Here is a 13,957-nt window from a genome sequence, read left to right as displayed (position 1 = left end):
CCCTGCTATGGTGTGAGATTGCCAAGCAGTATCATTGGGTTGATCAACCTGTGCATGGTCGTGGGTTTCCTCAGGGTTCTGTCCGGTTTCCTCCCACCCTAATGTTGACCACAGCCGTATGAGTGAAATATATCTGAGTACAGTGTAAAACACCAATCATACGTAAATATCATTGGTCTGTTGTAATGCCAAATATGGAAAAATGCAAATTAGGTGTCAGTATTTGGACATCCTGAATATATTTTGATGATATATTTGTCAGTACCCACAATGTAATTCTCCAGCCTTTTAACATTATTTTGTGTGGACGGGTGAAATTATACATCTTGTAAAGCCCTGAAATTGGCCTTCAATTTTGTATCCAAAATTGAATTTAAAAAGTACATAAATCGCACAGAAAGTTGCTATTTGATATGGCAAAAGGTTGAGGAATTAGAGTAAATCATGTTTGATTTGTCACTTATTATAAAGAATTGTTGAAATAATAGCAGAGATGATCCCACAGGTAGGATTGCTGTTATTGCTCACAGCAGATGACGATGTTTGGGAACATTGTTGTATTCATTTATTTTTATTTGATTGGTGTTTTACGCTATACTCAAGGATGTTTCACTTATACGATGGCGGCAAACGTTAAAGTGGAAGGAAACCAGGCAAAGCCCGGGGGTAACCACAACCATCTGCAGGCTGCTGGCAGACCTTCCCACATATGGCTGGAGAGGAAGTCAGCATGAGCTGGATTTGAACTCACAGCAACCACAATCATTGTTGTATTAAAAGGGCTATGTTATTATTTTTCTTCTTCAGAGCGGATGACATTGTTGTGGGAGCGCCATTGTTTTCAGTGTTCACATCCCACTCATACGAGCGAGGCAGAATCTATGTCTTCTACCAAGAAAAATACAGCAAAAAGGTACGAAGGCTGGTTTACAGAGAAAAAGTACGCCTTAAGTTTAAGTCGCAGGAAGTCCAACAATTCATATCTCAAATTGGTCAAGTATCAGCCAGAAAGAGGTTTAGGAAAATAAAAAGCGTGAAGAAAAAAAGTATTCTTCAGAATTTCACGCATGAGAACTCATGATGAACTGGTATGTTATTTGCATGTATGTTCAAAACCATTCAAGATATGAGGCCCTTGCTGGCTTTTTAAGACTGCTACAGTGGGAAAACTTTCCTGCCTACATGTGATTACAGTGGTTTCACTTTCATTTTGGTATGTTAAAATGCATCTTCAAAAGCGCGCAAGAAAAAATTTTTCACTTTAAAAATACTAATTTTAGATCTCATTAAGTTGTTTGTGCCAAAACTGTACAGTCTGATGAAGTTTTACGTGCAAACTGGTATCTGGTACGATCATAAAACTTTGTCAGACTGTCCAGTTTCGGCACAAACAACTTCAGAAAAATACTGGACCCAAGGTTACCAGGATGAATCATACAAGGGAAGATATAGTTACCCGTAATCTTGGTGAATGAGTTTGCGCTTCAAATTTAGGGTTTTTTGCTCAGAACTTCTCTCCATGAGGGTTGTCTGCAGGTACTTAAGTCATTGCCCCGGCTCCTTCTGGTGTTCTCTTTCCTTTGTCCTTCCCTATCAGGAAGAAAAAAAACATGAATGGTACAACATACATGTAGCTTCAAGCTTAACTCTGCGAGAAAAAGGGATGGAAACATAAAACTTAAATATGTATCAGCTGAAAAACCATTAAACTTTGAAATGCAAAATGTTTTTATGATGGTTTTTCATATGTTTCTAAGCTATCAGATGGTAAACCTCCTGTGACCCACTTGGTATTGAACTCACAACCATAATTTTGGGTTGAAATAGTTTGTTTCAAGGTATATTCCATTAATTCATTCATACATGTAGGTCTATACGCATATGCATTTGACTGCAGAAGTCCCTCAGTATGCCAGCTGTGGTAAGGTGACTTTAACATCCAGTGTTTCAAATCCGTTTTATTCCATTGAACAAGAAGTAAAGCAAACTATTTCCATGGACAGTTTTTAAAGGTGTTCCATAAACTACATGTCAATATTTTCTTTCCTTTTCAAGAAGAATTTGAAGAATTTAAAATTAAATCAGGATTTTCCATCAATAATTTTCCAGGGAGCAAAACGGTTCGTAGAAAGCAGCGTTGTGGACGGGCCAAAGAGTAAAGCACGGTTTGGTCTGGCGCTGGCACACATGGGAGACATTAACCTGGATGGATATGAAGGTGGGAATCATTCTTATGTGTTGTCAGGGTCTCCGTGGCTGAGGGGGTTAGCACGCCAGCACGTCACAATGACCCAGGAGCCTTCAATCAATTCAGTTGCTTCTTCCTGGCTTCCTCTCCGGCCGAATGTGGGAAGGTCTTTCAGCTACCTGCGGATGGTTGTGGAACTCCCCCAGGGCTCTGCCCGGTTTCCCCCCACCATGCTGCTGGCCACCATTGTATAAGTGAAATATTCTTGAGTACGGCGTAAACACCCATCAAATAAATAAATGAATACATGCTGTAAAGTGAAAAATTAACCCAAGCAGGCTGTACATGTACAATCTCATCATCAACCCAAAGTATACGTCTTCAAAATGAACTCGGGCCATACGTCCTCAAAAGCAATTCGGGCAATGCTTTCTTCAAATCAATGTAGGGGCCTTCGTTGCTGAGGAGGTTAGCACACCAGTGCGGTGTAATGACCCAGGAGCATCTCACCAATGTGTTCAAGTCCAGCTCATGCTGGCATCCTCTTATGTCTGACAGCAACCTGTGCATGGTCGTGGGTATTCCCCAGGGTCTGCCTGGTTTCCTCCAACGACAATGCTGACTACCGTTGTATGAGAGAAATAGGCTTGAGTAAGGCGTAACACACCAATCAAATAAATGGATAAAATTCAAAATCAACGCAGGCTGTATGAACTCAAAAACAACCCGGAAAACATTTTGGCCAGTGTTTTCAGATTGAACTTTTCCTGTCATGTTGTTGTGATCACATTGTGGACTTTGTTGTGACTCTGTCATGTATGTTTGTGGACAGACATCGCTGTGGGTGCCCCATATGACGGTGAGGAAGAGCAGGGTGCTGTTTATCTCTACCACGGATCCGCAGATGGAATTAACCCAGACAAATCTCAGGTGAACAGCGTCTTCAACTTCTCTGCAACCAAAATGGCTTACACTATTGGATGTAATATTTTGTTCATGACTAGCGTATGGAGTATGCATTAATTTAGCTCTGCATGGCTGTGGTCATGTATACTGTGACAGCCAGGCTGTGCAGGGCTGTGGTTACGTATACTGTGACAGCCAGGCTCTGCAGGGCTGTAGTCACGTATACTGTGACAGCCAGGCTCTGCAGGGCTGTGGTCACGTATACTGTGACAGCCAGGCTGTGCAGGGCTGTGGTTACGTATACTGTGACAGCCAGGCTCTGCAGGGCTGTAGTCACGTATACTGTGACAGCCAGGCTGTGCAGGGCTGTAGTCACGTATACTGTGACAGCCAGGCTCTGCAGGGCTGTGGTTACGTATACTGTGACAGCCAGGCTCTGCAGGGCTGTGGTCACGTATACTGTGACAGCCAGGCTCTGCAGGGCTGTGGTCACGTATACTGTGACAGCCAGGCTCTGCAGGGCTGTGGTTATGTATACTGTGACAACCAGGCTCTGCAGAGCTGTGGTCATGTATACTGTGACAGCCAGGCTGTGCAGGGCTGTGGTTACGTATACTGTGACAGCCAGGCTCTGCAGGGCTGTAGTCACGTATACTGTGACAGCCAGGCTCTGCAGGGCTGTAGTCACGTATACTGTGACAGCCAGGCTGTGCAGGGCTGTGGTTACGTATACTGTGACAGCCAGGCTCTGCAGGGCTGTGGTCACGTATACTGTGACAGCCAGGCTCTGCAGGGCTGTGGTCACGTATACTGTGACAGCCAGGCTGTGCAGGGCTGTGGTTATGTATACTGTGACAACCAGGCTCTGCAGAGCTGTGGTCATGTATACTGTGACAGCCAGGCTCTGCAGGGCTGTGGTTACGTATACTGTGACAGCATAGATGACCCCATGTGTCATCCATAGTAAATCCTCACAAGTGGGAAATTCAGAGATGATCAAGGTAAGCTTATGGAACAAAACAGGACTGTGATAGGATACGTAATCACAGCCCTATAGCTCTAGTATTAATTATGAGTTTATGCGCGGCAGCAAAATAGATCAATTAGCCCACTGTCAGCCTTTTCCCATAACTGTGAGACGCTTATTTCATGTGCTGAGGGAATTATTTATAGTTATAGTAATTTATTAGTATAATTAATTATGTGTATCCTGATAAAAATTCAAGTTCATGCCAAGCCCTAGAATCGACCAAAACAACCAATGAAGTTTTGATTCCAAAGTTAAGTCAAAAAGGTGGATAACCCAATTCTTCAACTGTTTCGACAACCTCTGCAACCAATATTTTGAAATATTTTGAGAGTACTGTGGGGTGTAGAGAGCTAATTTGCACAGTTTTATGAAGCTTGCATCTTTAGTGAAACAAAGAAATCAGTTTAGTATTATTTGGATAATAACTGTATGCTTAAATTCTGCTGAAAAAAAGTGCAGTAGTGGTTGAAAAGGTTGACAATTTACCGTAAATCTCACTGAAAGTTGATCTTTCATATGCGAAAACACTGAGGAGTTATCTTTTTCATTTTCTTCTGCAAATTTTCTTATCAACAGGTGATATATGCTGAGGACATTGGCAACGAATTGTCCACATTCGGCTTTTCCTTATCTGGAGGTCATGACCTTGACAAGAACCATTATCCAGGCTAGTATACAGAAGTGCTATTTTTAATACATGTTCCGGGGCAGATAGGACAGTCTTTACAACAATGTAGATTTTGGCGACAGCCCAGGATTCTGTATATGTATTTTTTAGATTTCATACATGTCCTATGCTTGAGACACTGAAGGTTTAGACGTTCATAAAAATAACAAAAAAAAAAAGAGAAGAAGAATGAGGATTTGTTGAATCGTGTGAGACAGTCAAGGATTACAAGGCTTAACCATTTAATCTGTCCTAAAACCCAGATATGTTCTGTTTGCTTGAATCAGTGCTAACTGGCTTATGTAAGTCAGGAGGATCAATCCAGTCAGTTTTACTGCTTCCTATGGAAGAATTTCATAGTTTGAAACTTTGTTTGATCATTTATCTATTTAATGAGTCTGTCAATAAGTACATTTAAAATTGATAACAACACCGTAACAATGTTTTAATCTATTTTTGTGAACTCTGAATGCTAGTTTTTTTACCATGATGAAAAAGGCTTTCTGAAAATATCCAAAATTTACATCATTTTAGTGTGTTTTATTACAGGCTTAGGCCAATATAACAGTTTTTTGTTTGTGGTTGTAGATTTACTTGTTGGCAGCTACAACTCAGACAAAGCCATTTTTCTCAGGTAAGTGACGAAGCCATTTTTCTCGGGTAAGTGATAAAGCCATTTTTCTCAGGTAAGTGAGAAAGCCATTTTTCTCAGGTAAGTGATAAAGCTATTTTTCCCAGGTAAGCAACAAAGCCATTTTTCTCAGGAAAGTGAAGAGCCATTTTTTCTCAGGAAAGTGACAGAGCCATTTTTTGTCAGGTAAGTGACAAAGCCATTTTTCTCAGGTAAGTGAGAGAGACATTTTTCTCGGGTAAGTGTACATGTACAAGTTAGATAACAGCCTTTTCTATGATAGTGTACATGTACAAGTTAGATAACAGCCTTTTCTATGATATATGTGCATACATGTAAGTGACTTCAGATTTCATCCCCAAAAGGTGCATTTATAGAGGCAAATAATGTCATGATAATTTATCTTTGGTTTCTGAAACTTACATATTTGGTGCTGGGACAGACAAACAGACAAACAGACAGACAGACAAACAGGCAGACAGACAAAGAGACAAACATGGGAATAATTATGTCAGTCTTATGATTGGCTTGTAACCAAGAGACACCAAGAGGTGATATGACCTACAGTAATTCTTGAACTTTTTTACATGTTTACAATGGTGTTCAAGCACATTCTGGAGGCATTATTATGTGTTGGCTGACAAAATCATACTTTTTGTGAAGCCCTGACACTGGCCAATCCAATCAGTGTAGTTTTGTCTCCAAAGTCAAATTAAAAATGTGCATAAATTGCTCTGATAATTGCTCTTTCCTATGTGAAAAGGTTGAGGAATTGGGGTAAGTGATTTTGAAAGTGACTGCGTTTCAGTGTGTGAAGGGAAGTCGGGAAAGTTTAGGTTCACATCTGGTACTACCACGTTTATCATTTGAAATGACTTGAAGAGACAAACAGATTCTCTCAAACACTGCAAGAAGCACAGGAAAGTAGCAATACCTTCACTGTACATAACACTGGCATTTTTTATTATTTGCTACTCGTTTGAAATGTAATAATTACTTTACGTGGAAAAATTCATGTATTGGTTTTATTATATCACATGGTAAATTTTATTATATATTTATGTACGGGATACTTGTTGAATTATGTGTGTATTATACATGTATATCTACGTAAGAAACCCTGTGAATTTGCCTGTTTATTTTCAGATCTCGAGCAATTGTCCAAGTAGAAGCCTCGCTTACGATTATTCCTCAGTTGATTAACCTGGAGGACCAACAGTGCTCAACTGTGGACGGCACACAAGTCACATGGTAGGTCACATGATAGTCACATGGCACAATATGATGTCTCATGACACATAAATGCCAACAACAACAACAACAAAAAAGATTAAAATGATTTGGAAGATACGAAACCTTTTTTGTTTTTGCACGTTTATTTTTCAAGAAATTAAGTTCATCTCAAAATTGTACATTGAGATATATTTAGAAATAAAAGCTTCAAATTAAAATCACACCCTTGTATAAAACAGTGAAGTTCTTCCCAAGAATGATACCCTGAGAATTCAACTTTCACAGGCTGTATGAAGGCTGTGTGTCTTTACAGTTTATACTTCCAAATGTTTCTTGTGTAGTACAGGTTTAGAACTAAAAGCTTTAGATTAAAATCACAACATTGTCTAACATAATGTTTGTACTATATTAAAGACAATATACACTGGGTAACTTTAGGTACCATGCCAGACCTTTTCTTGCACTATCAACTGGTTACATCTTGGTACTGCTTAAATACAGCTTGGTACTGCTCAGATACAGCTTGTTACTGCTCAGTTACAGCTTGTTACTGCTCAGATACAGCTTGGTACTGCTCAGTTACAGATTGATACAGCTTGTTACTGCTCAGTTACAGCTTGTTACTGCTCAGATACAGCTTGGTACTGCTCAGTTACAGCTTGATACAGCTTACATGTACTTTCTCTTGCAGAAGCACTCTGCCCAGATCCAGTTGGTAACCAATTTGTTGCCAGCTGTTATGGGGTGGTCAGAGTTTCTCGGTGTAGACAAAGTAACATCCAAAGCATGAACATTGAACTTAAATGTTCAACTTGTCTAAATTCTTTGACAAGTTGTCCATGAGTAATTACCATGGTAACCATAATGATGTTTTTCTTTTTCTCAGCCTCACCATAAAAACATGTCTGGAATATGACGGTGTAGGAGTTCCAGAGGAATTATGTAAGTCTTGTATTGAAATCTGGCTTTTTTCATCACAATGTCATCACTAGGCCAGATGTTTATTCACAGTTGGATTTCTCATGTTTACAATATCCCTGAACCTAATAACACCGTAGATCATTTATCCCAAGGCATTTTTGATAAAAGCCAGGCTCATGACTAAATGCTATGGTATCCGGTATCGGCTCTCCAAGTGTCTGCTGGAGAAAGATTTTAAAGTTACACCTTCCTGACTTTTGCAAAGACAACTTCATGTATTGCCAATGACGCCACACCACAGTTAACGTGTAGGATGTTAACAAACACATTTGAGAAGCTCCTGAAACCAGATCTCAAACAAAAAGTGACTTCCCTGGCCCTAGTGGTCTAGCTTATGGTTTCTTCCCCTCCAGTCAACCTGCAGATGGTTGTGGGTTCCCCAATTTCCTCCCACCCTAATGCTAGCTTCCCCTCCAGCCAACCTGCAGATGGTTGTGGGTTCCCCAATTTCCTCCCACCCTAATGTTAGCTTCCCCCCCAGCCAACCTGCAGATGGTTGTGGGTTCCCCAATTTCCTCCCACCCTAATGCTAGCTTCCCCTCCAGTCTACCTGCAGATGGTTGTGGGTTCCCCAATTTCCTCCCACCCCAATGCTGACTTCCCCTCCAGTCAACCTGCAGGTGGTTGTGGGTTCCCCAATTTCCTCCGACCCTCATGCTAGCTTCCCCTCCAGCCAACCTGCAGGTGGTTGTGGGTGCCCCAATTTGCTCCCACCCTAATGTTAGCTTCCCCTCCAGTCAACCTGCAGATGGTTGTGGGTGCCCCAATTTCCTCCCACCCTAATGCTGGCTTCTTCCTGCAGTGAACCTGCAGATGGTTGTGGGTTCCCCAATTTCCTCCCACCCTAATGCTGGCTTCTTCCTCCAGTCAACCTGCAGGTGGTTGTGGGTTCCCCAATTTCCTCCCACCCTAATGCTGGCTTCTTCCTCCAGCCAACCTGCAGATGGTTGTGGGTTCCCCAATTTCCTCCCATCCTAATGTTAGCTTCTCCTCCAGTCAACCTGCAGATGGTTGTGGGCTCCCCAATTTCCTCCCACCCTCATGCTAGCTTCCTCTCCAGTCAACCTGCAGATGGTTGTGGGTTCCCCACTTTCCTCCCACCCTCATGCTAGCTTCCCCTCCAGTCAGCCTGCAGGTGGTTGTGGGTTCCCCAATATCCTCCCACCCTAATGCTGGCTTCTTCCTCCAGTCAACCTGCAGATGGTTGTGGGTTCCTCACTTTCCTCCCACCCTAATGCTGGCTTCCCCTCCAGTCAACCTGCAGATGGTTGGGGGCTCCCCAATTTCCTCCCACCCTAATGCTGGCCTCCCCTCTAGTAAACCTGCAGATGGTTGTGGGTTCTCCCACCCTAATGCTTGCTTCCCCTCCAGTGAACCTGCAGATGGTTGTGGGTTCCCCAATTTCCTCCCATCCTAATGCTTGCTTCCCCTCCAGCCAACCTGCAGATGGTTGTGGGTGCCCCAATTTCCTCCCACCCTAATGCTAGCTTCTCCTCCAGTCAACCTGGAGATGGTTGTGGGTGCCCCAATTTCCTCCGACCCTAATACTGGCTTCTTCCTCCAGTCAACCTGCAGATGGTTGTGGGTTCCCCAATTTCCTCCCACCCTAATGTTAGCTTCCCCTCCAGCCAACCTGCAGTTGGCTGTGGGTGCCCCAATATCCTCCCACCCTCATGCTGGCTTCCCCTCCAGTGAACCTGCAGATGGTTGTGGGTTCCCCAATTTCCTCCCACCCTAATGCTAGCTTCCCCTCCAGCCAACCTGTAGGTGGTTGTGGGTTCCCCAATTTCCTCCCACCCTAATGTTAGTTTCCCCTCCAGCCAACCTGCAGATGGTTATGGGTTCCCCAATTTCCTCCCACCCTAATGCTAGCTTCCCCTCCAGTCAACCTGCAGATGGTTGTGGGTTCCCCAATTTCCTCCCACCCTAATGCTTGCTTCCCCTCCAGTGAGCCTGCAGATGGTTGTGGGCTCCCCAATTTCCTCCCACCCTAATGCTAGCTTCCCCCTCCAGTCAACCTGCAGATGGTTGTGGGTTCCCCAATTTCCTCCCACCCTAATGCTGGCTTCCCCTCCAGTCAACCTACAGATGGCTGTGGGTTCCCCAATTTCCTCCCACCCTAATGCTAGCTTCCCCTCCAGTCAACCTACAGATGGTTGTGGGCTCCCCAATTTCCTCCCACCCTAATGCTTGCTTCCCCTCCAGTCAACCTGCAGATGGCTGGGGGTGCCCCAATTTCCTCCCACCCTAATGCTAGCTTCTTCCTCCAGTCAACCTGCAGATGGTTGTGGGTTCCCCAATTTCCTCCCACCCTAATGCTAGCTTCCCCTCCAGCCAACCTGCAGATGGTTGTGGGTTCCCCAATTTCCTCCCACCCTAATGCTAGCTTCCCCTCCAGCCAACCTGCAGATGGTTGTGGGTTCCCCAATTTCCTCCCACCCTAATGCTGGCTTCTCCCTCCAGTTAATCTGCAGATGGTTGTGGGCTCCCCATTTTCCTCCCACCCTCATACTAGCTTCCCCTCCAGTCAGCCTGCAGGTGGTTGTGGGTTCCCCAATATCCTCCCACCCTAATGCTGGCTCCCCCTCCAGTCAACCTGCAGATGGTTGTGGACGCCCCAATTTCCTTCCACCCTAATGCTGGCTTCTCTTCCAGTGAACCTGCAGATGGTTGTGGGTTCCCCAATTTCCTCCCACTCTAATGTTAGCTTCCCCTCCAGTCAACCTGCAGATGGTTGTGGGCTCCCTAATTTCCTCCCACCCTAATGCTGGCTTCTCCCCCCAGTCAACCTACATATGGTTGTGGGTTCCCCAATTTCTTCCCACCCTAATGCTAGCTTCCCCTCCAGTCAACCTGCAGATGGTTGTGGGCTCCCCAATTTCCTCCCACCCTAATGCTGGCTTCTCCATCCAGTCAACCTGCAGATGGTTGTGGGTTCCCCAATTTCCTCCCACCCTAATGCTGGATATCCCCTCCAGTGAACCTGCAGATGGTTGTGGGTTCCCCAATTTCCTCCCACCTTAATGCTCGCTGCCATCCTGAAAGTTAAATTTTGGCATAAAACTCCAATCAAACAAATAAATAAAATCAAAAATGGCGCCTCCACATCGAATTTTTTTCCCAGAATGCAAAGATGTAAATGAGAAGTGACTGAATTATAGGCTAAGGCTATAATGTATTTTTACCGACAACCAAAATAAGTGACTGTTAGAGCGGCTTCTCTAGCCACAGCTAAAAATACGTATACGAAGTATAAAGATACTATCACAGATGTGGTTGAAGGGATTAGTCTTTATGCTGTTATGTTGTATCTGTCTCTGTAGCCTTCTCAATTCACACCTAACATGTCACTTGTATTTTCAGACTTTGATGTCAGTTGGCACTTGGACACGATAAAAAACCTGACCAGACGAGCATTTTATTTACCCGATGACCAGTCCTTTAGCCATTTTAACACCATCAAGCTTACTCGTAAGAAACAATGGTGTCCCTCCTCGTTCGCATTCATAAAGGTGAGATTTTCCTGTGGTTCTGTCTTTTTTCCTTCAGCCCTTAACCTAACCAGGGATATATGTGTACATGTAGAAAGCAAAATAAAATTGCTGACAACTTCAGTCGAATATATGGTGCAACAAAAACTACAAAACTGATGATTTTAGTTTAAAAAAAGATGTTTTGATAACAGACAAAACAAAACCAAACTGAATTTAAACTTTTCAAAAGCCTTTTATAGCAAACCATTATTTAATTGATATATGTATATATCTGATATATATGGAAAAGGTGATGAATTTCTTTAGAGGTGGGAAAATTCTATATTTTGGTTAAATTTTAAATATAAACATAAATGTTTGAATGTTTTTGGAAATATAATCTGATTAGTTTATTTATTTATTTATTTGATTGGTGTTTTACGCCGTACTCAAGAATATTTCACTTATACAATGGCGGCCAGCATTATGATGGGTGGAAACCGGGCACAGCCCGGGGGAAACCCACGACCATCCGCAGGTTGCTGACAGACCTTCCCATGTACGGGAATCTGATTAGTGAGAGGAAAAAAAAAGTGCACAAAGCAAGAATGTTAATGATATTTATTGTGATAATTATAAAACATAATGAAACTTATTCTTGTTCACTTCTTGTAAAGTGGGTGCCGCTCGTCTTTTCTGTTGGTTGCAACTTGTATCCCTATGAAAATCAGTGTGTACTTTCACAACATTGTCCAAGGGAGATAATTTAAAACTGATCAGGGGAGACAACTTTTTGATTTCCTTATAACAAATCCGTTATGAGGGTGATGTTAGGTCACATGGAAATGTTTAGTGATGTATTTGATCCAGAGAAAAGCCTTCCTGGAAATGAAATATGCAAATTTGTCTAAAATACTTCTTTGTCATCTTAGAAAAGGTAAGAAAAGTATTACAGCTGACGCATTAGTGAATCGAAATTATGAAAATGTAAACTTGCTGACCAAAACTTGTACAGTAAATGGAATAATCAACCTTATGAGCAAAGTATGTATACAGCATGGTCAAAGACTTTTTACCTGATAAGTCTGATTTACATGTAAGTTCTCCTTTGTTTCCGGTTGGTTCAGGCTGATATCCGTGACAAACTAACACCGGTTGCAGTCGACTTTGAGTTCAAACTTCACAAGCTCCGTAACCGTAGACGACGGCGTGATGTGGCGCCCATTCTCAACCAATACATTCCAACCTCAGTGAGAACCCAGGTGAGTTCTCAACCAATACATTCCAACCTCAATGAGAACCCAGGTGAGTTCTTAACCAATACATTCCAACCTCAGTGAGAACCCAGGTGAGTTCTCAACCAATACATTCCAACCTTAGTGAGAACCCAGGTGAGTTCTCAACCAATACATTCCAACCTCAGTGAGAACCCAGGTGAGTTCTCAACCAATACATTCCAACCTCAATGAGAACCCAGGTGAGTTCTCAACCAATACATTCCAACCTCAATGAGAACCCAGGTGAGTTCTCAACCAATACATTCCAACCTCAGTGAGAACCCAGGTGAGTTCTTAACCAATACATTCCAACCTCAATGAGAACCCAGGTGAGTTCTCAACCAATACATTCCAACCTCAGTGAGAACCCAGGTGAGTTCTTAACCAATACATTCCAACCTCAGTGAGAACGCAGGTGAGTTCTCAACCAATACATTCCAACCTCAGTGAGAACCCAGGTGAGTTCTCAACCAATACATTCCAACCTCAATGAGAACCCAGGTGAGTTCTTAACCAATACATTCCAACCTCAGTGAGAACCCAGGTGAGTTCTCAACCAATACATTCCAACCTCAATGAGAACCCAGGTGAGTTCTTAACCAATACATTCCAACCTCAGTGAGAACCCAGGTGAGTTCTCAACCAATACATTCCAACCTCAATGAGAACCCAGGTGAGTTCTCAACCAATACATTCCAACCTCAATGAGAACCCAGGTGAGTTCTCAACCAATACATTCCAACCTCAGTGAGAACCCAGGTGAGTTCTCAACCAATACATTCCAACCTCAATGAGAACCCAGGTGAGTTCTCAACCAATACATTCCAACCTCAGTGAGAACCCAGGTGAGTTCTTAACCAATACATTCCAACCTCAGTGAGAACGCAGGTGAGTTCTCAACCAATACATTCCAACCTCAATGAGAACGCAGGTGAGTTCTCAACCAATACATTCCAACCTCAATGAGAACCCAGGTGAGTTCTCAACCAATACATTCCAACCTCAATGAGAACCCAGGTGAGTTCTCAACCAATACATTCCAACCTCAATGAGAACCCAGGTGAGTTCTTAACCAATACATTCCAACCTCAATGAGAACCCAGGTGAGTTCTTAACCAATACATTCCAACCTCAATGAGAACCCAGGTGAGTTCTCAACCAATACATTCCAACCTCAGTAAGAACCCAGGTGAGTTCTCAACCAATACATTCCAACCTCAGTGAGAACCCAGGTGAGTTCTCAACCAATACATTCCAACCTCAGTAAGAACTCAGGTGAGTTCTCAACCAATACATTCCAACCTCAGTAAGAACTCAGGTGAGTTCTCAACGAATACATTCCAACCTTAGTAAGAACCCAGGTGAGGTCTCAACCAATACATTCCAGTCTGATTGAGAACACAGGTGAGTTCTCAATGAATACATTCCAGTCTCTTTGAGAACACCGGTGAGTTCTCAACGAATACATTCTACCTCAGTGAGAACACAGGTTCTTCAATTAATATATCCCAAACTGTGAGAGAACTCGGGTGAGTTCTTAACCAATACATTGCAAGTTCTGTGAGAACACA

The 13,957-nt window shown here is 42.9% G+C and overlaps 1 protein-coding gene across 1 annotated transcript in view; it reads left to right on the top strand.

The window, feature by feature from the left end:
• The window catches only part of LOC135478149 (integrin alpha-8-like), a 109,243-nt gene that overhangs the window by 78,791 nt on the left and 16,495 nt on the right, over nt 1–13,957 (top strand). The window contains exons 12-20 of the mRNA XM_064758421.1: nt 808–913; nt 2,110–2,218; nt 3,021–3,118; nt 4,701–4,791; nt 5,380–5,425; nt 6,569–6,673; nt 7,542–7,642; nt 11,000–11,148; nt 12,237–12,371. Of these exons, the coding sequence (XP_064614491.1) occupies nt 808–913; nt 2,110–2,218; nt 3,021–3,118; nt 4,701–4,791; nt 5,380–5,425; nt 6,569–6,673; nt 7,542–7,642; nt 11,000–11,148; nt 12,237–12,371 (940 nt within the window). The remainder of the gene's footprint in view (nt 1–807; nt 914–2,109; nt 2,219–3,020; nt 3,119–4,700; nt 4,792–5,379; nt 5,426–6,568; nt 6,674–7,541; nt 7,643–10,999; nt 11,149–12,236; nt 12,372–13,957) is intronic.

The sequence above is a fragment of the Liolophura sinensis genome, chromosome 11 (assembly GCF_032854445.1).
Source record: "Liolophura sinensis isolate JHLJ2023 chromosome 11, CUHK_Ljap_v2, whole genome shotgun sequence".
Taxonomy (NCBI): domain Eukaryota; kingdom Metazoa; phylum Mollusca; class Polyplacophora; order Chitonida; family Chitonidae; genus Liolophura; species Liolophura sinensis.
This window is presented reverse-complemented; position numbering and strand designations above follow the sequence as displayed.